The following is a 4,626-nucleotide window of genomic DNA, read 5'->3' on the forward strand; positions in this document are numbered from 1 at the left end:
AACTGTCGCTATGAAGGACCTCCTCCTCCTCTCCTCCACCTCCTCCTCCTCCTCTCCTAAACCCAGGTCACCCCGACCCCAGGGCGCGCCTATCTTTTGTCTACAAGTCTCCACATTGGCCAGCCTGTTGTCTGAGTTCTGATTCAATTTGAATGCCAAAGAGAAGAGCTGATGGTCTGAACTTTCACAATGCAAAAGTGTTATCTCCAAAAAGACGCCAGAGTAAAGTGTAAATGCAGATAAAAATCACTTTCAGTTTGAGCTGTAAACACGTGCGACACAATGCTGAAAAAGCAGTGTTTTGTTAAACAACAAAACACTCTTATCTGTGCATTACTGCAGCAACAACATCATTTGTTTATTCACATCGCTTTCAGTTTCTGTGGCTTGCTGCAAACTCACCAGCAGCACATCAGCTGTGCTTACGTTTGGGCCAAAGTGTGATTAGGATCCAGCTGATGGAGACTCAAACACTGAGCTATTTTTAGGAAGGATCAGCTTGCATGGCCACAGGGCAGGCGCGTGCAAATCGATAGCGACCTATTGTTGCTGAAGCACATCTGGCACACGGAAGCCTCCTCGGCAGCAAGCGACAGGTGTTGCTGTGCTCTTCATGGAGACCTGCGGCGACGCACTAAAGAACTGAACCTCTTTGTGAGGACTGAACGTGTCTAAAGCTGCAGGATGAGATGTTTAGATATTGTGGTTCGTGCAAATATAACTCAGGGTAAGGGACAATTAGTAGATATAAAAAAAGTACAATAATTGATCATTTTTCTTTGATCAAATACGTGTTTTTGAGCCAAAAACAGGCGAAACTCAATCAATTTAAGTATGATTTAGCCTAAACTTCTGCGTTCTGATTAGGTTTAACCTCAAAACTTTGAAATCATATTTAGAGCAGGTTTAAAAACTGCCCTCACGCCCAGCAGGTGCTGTTGGACTTCCTTTGTCCCCCCACCAGATGGTATCTCTCGGTTGCTATGGAGAGTGATGCAGACAGAGAGATAAAGCATGCAGGCATCTCCAGATGCCACGCGCCTCAAGTGAGGCCCGGTTTTAGGCATGCAAAGCAGCGGCGCGTGCCACTGCCCAATCTACAAACAACAAAAAGTAGTGCATGCAGTGAAATTGGTCACGAGTTATAAAAGTCTGTCTGACATTCAATGCATTCAAGGTGGTAGGTATCTTAGCATGATGACAATTAAAACAGTACCAATCTGCAGAATACCAATGCTTATATCAAAATGTTACAAACTTGCCCAATGTTATTTTTATACTCTTATGGTGATGTCCTCTGCAAACATCATGTAACTTTGTAAGAGGCATTTGAAGGACAATATACATTTTAGCACACCATGCTGTGTATGCACGCTGTTGCATACTTGGTTTCCATTACAGAAAGGGAACATTTAAAGGCAAAATCTCACTAAACTTTAACCTTTAGATGAGGTACTTCAAGAACAGTCAGAGTACAATACTGAATTCAGAATTTTATTGTGGAGGTTTGAGAGAAAAAAAAAACCCATAGTGTGTAAAAGTACAGTGGAAAAAGTAATTTATTTTGACATGAAAATAATAGCTGGTGAAACCTTCAAGTTTTGTTGTTATTTTTTTTGTGCATATTTCGAGATCTAAGGCTAGACACCCCAGGCAAACATATCGTTTTTCAATGCACTGGTAAATTTTGAGATTTCGGGCTATTTCTGGCTATTATTTTGCTTCCATCAGACTAGTGGAAAGAATACATCCAAAATACACATTTAGGTGTTTATTTTACTATTTTGTCTATTTGCATCTGTAGATTTCTCCTAAATTCACCAAAAGTTAGCATTAGATAATGCCTCATTTGTATATTTAAAACTTGTAATACAATAGTTGTCTTAATGTAGGTAATCACCTGGGGAAGTGTCATGGTGATATCTATTAGTTATTCATTTTTACCCTATTCACCTGAAGTGCCTTCAAATTGTATGGAATTCTACAATTCATATTGTTTGTTCATATATCATTCTGATTTCTATAATTTTTTGTTAGGATGGAAAAAATAAATTTGTTGACAGTATTTTCTGATTTATGGAGTGAATAAAAAAAAGATATCCAAAATCCCCTCTGTAAAAAGCCTTTGACTCTAATATGTCGAAAAAATGAAACAAGAATTTCTAACCTGGCTTTATCCAACGTTCAGATTTCTGTTCTGGAAATATATGCATATTAGCATAAATTTGATAAGATCATGCCTCATTAGCATATTGAAACACACATTTTCAGAAAACGTGTAATACAAAAAAGAATCTTCTTAATGTAAGTAACATTTTACATTATCTATTAGATATCTATTAGTTTTTTTACTCTCTTCACCTGCGGTGTCTCCCCTTAAGGTGAAATTTGAAGATGTATTTCCATATCAGTCCAGGCAGCCATTGATTTTTATACATTTTCAGAAAACTTGTAATACAAAAAATAACTGTCTTAATGTAAGTAATCAACTGGGGAAGTTTCTTGGAGACATCCATTAGTTTTTTGTTTTTTTCCCCTATTCACCTGGGCTGTCTCCCCTTATGGTCAGATTTGAAGATGTATTTCCATACCAATCCAATCAGCCATTGATTTTCTTTTTTTTCTATACATTAGAAAATCAAATTGCAGAGTCTTAAACGTTGCAACAAATCTACAAAAATGTTGGAAATTAATGGAAATCAATGGCTGCCTGGAAAAAAAATACATTAAAAACTACACCACAATGGCATGGTTTGCAAAGTGTTCAGCTGTAATGTAAGGTGCTGTAGATGTGTATGGTCCACTTTTGAATGGGAGTTATTGGTCGCTTCTAATTCTTCCAAACTTTGAGGACTTTGACGACACCAGTCTTGTCTCCCTGTGTGGTTTCATTATTCCTGTCAGCTGAAAGAATCATTTAAAGGTCAGAGACTTTCTACATCTGATCCTTTCAACCAAAGCTTCCCCCGACTTTCTAAGACTTTTCTATAGGCACGCGTCCCCGAGGGTGGGGTGGGGGCTGCAGGCCTGTTGTAGCCATTGTGCCCCGAACGGCCAATCAGAGAGTGAGCGTGTGCCGGGTCTGCGGTATAAATGCTGGCAGACTCTTGTTGGAGACACAAACACTCTTCTCTTAACTTCTTGATCACATCAGCTGAACTGATCTGAACTGAACATGCAGTCTCCTGGGAAATCTCTGAAGGAAGCTCTGCTCTGTGCTCAGAGCGAGGAGCGACTCACCATTGGAGTCTACGAGAGTGCTAAAATCATGACTGAGTAAGTAAACTAAACATGACTTAAATATGACTTTGGCATCCTCTCTGAACAGCCAACGTGATCACCATCGTACAACAGCAGCTAACCAAGATTATCTTTTCTTTGTCCACAGTGACCCGGACAGCGTGTCTTTCTGCGTCCTGGCCGTGGATGAGTTCAAGTGTGACATCGCTCTGCAGATCCACTTCACCCTCATCCAGTCCTTCTGCTTCGACAACGACATCAGCATCGTCAGAGTGAACGACATGCAGCGTCTGGCTGAGATCGTTGGTGACAAGGCAGAGCAGCTTGAAGATGCCCACTGCCTCCTCATCACGGTATGTAGAGCTCAGATTGTGTGATTCTGAATCATTTTAGAAATCTATATGTGATGCTTTTTGATATAAACACGTGACTAAAGCCTCTTTCCTCTTCCTGTTTGAACAGAACCCAGCTGAAGGGTCTTGGGAGGATCCAGCTCTGGCGAAGCTGCACCTGTTCTGCGAGGAGAGCCGCAGTCTGAACGACTGGGTTCCTGAGATCAAACTCCTCGAGCGTTGATCCGGGCCTCAGCTCCTCTCTTGCTCAGATGCTGTAAAGCTTCTTATCTGGAAATACTCATCCTGACAAACAGGATGACCCTGTTTCTTCATCCCTGGATACTCCTGAGGAGTAATCCCGTCCAGGTAGCACGGCGCCGGCCCGATGGAGGGCCCCCCGCCCGTGAATCGTCGTCTTCTTGTCCCGTCCATGCCAAGATGACTCTCATTCTTTATGTGAATGGGAGTCAGGCATGCCACAAGAGCGACACATCGACCCTCATTCTTTGTGCGGATGAGGTTTGGAGAGGAAAGAGATGCGAGTTGTGCATCCTGCGGTCCCCGCAGAGCCAACGTCGCACGTTGAAGCACGCGCAGCAGGAGAAGAAGCGGTGCTGAGGAAGAGGCGTTCTTAAAAAAGGACTTTTTTAAAGGCGACCTCTTTGCTGTATGAGCAACATGACAACAGTTGCAATCAGCGCAAATGTTTCCCACTTTCCAGAATTGTCTTAATTCTCTAAAGGTTTCACTTTAGAAATTTAACAATGACAAAAAAATATTCCTTTAAAAAGTATTGGAAAAAATACTACTGAAAGGGTTCACTTAAGATATGTAACAAAAAAGTGTTAAAATGAGTGTGTGAATCTGAATTATGAAAAAACTGAAAAAAAACCAACCTAAAAAATGTACTTCCTGAAGGTTTCACTTCAGCTTTAGTTATGTCAAATGAAATAACATGTTCACTGCATATCAGATTTTTTGTAAGATGAATGCCTAGAAATAAAATTTCTGAATTCAATATTATCCTCTGACTGTACTTTGTTTGACTTTT

At 40.8% G+C, this 4,626-nt stretch overlaps 1 protein-coding gene across 1 annotated transcript; it reads left to right on the forward strand.

Moving 5' to 3' along the window:
* The first annotated feature begins 1,734 nt into the window (after positions 1 to 1,734).
* LOC119478396 (growth arrest and DNA damage-inducible protein GADD45 gamma-like) lies at positions 1,735 to 3,816 on the forward strand. Its single transcript, XM_037753117.1, has 4 exons — positions 1,735 to 1,754; positions 3,172 to 3,276; positions 3,389 to 3,593; positions 3,703 to 3,816. Exons 2-4 carry the CDS (start codon positions 3,176 to 3,178, stop codon positions 3,814 to 3,816), a joined length of 420 nt encoding a protein of 139 aa, XP_037609045.1. The 5' UTR covers positions 1,735 to 1,754; positions 3,172 to 3,175.
* Positions 3,817 to 4,626: the final 810 nt, after the last annotated feature.

The sequence above is a fragment of the Sebastes umbrosus genome, chromosome 19, assembly GCF_015220745.1.
Source record: "Sebastes umbrosus isolate fSebUmb1 chromosome 19, fSebUmb1.pri, whole genome shotgun sequence".
NCBI classification, from domain to species: domain Eukaryota; kingdom Metazoa; phylum Chordata; class Actinopteri; order Perciformes; family Sebastidae; genus Sebastes; species Sebastes umbrosus.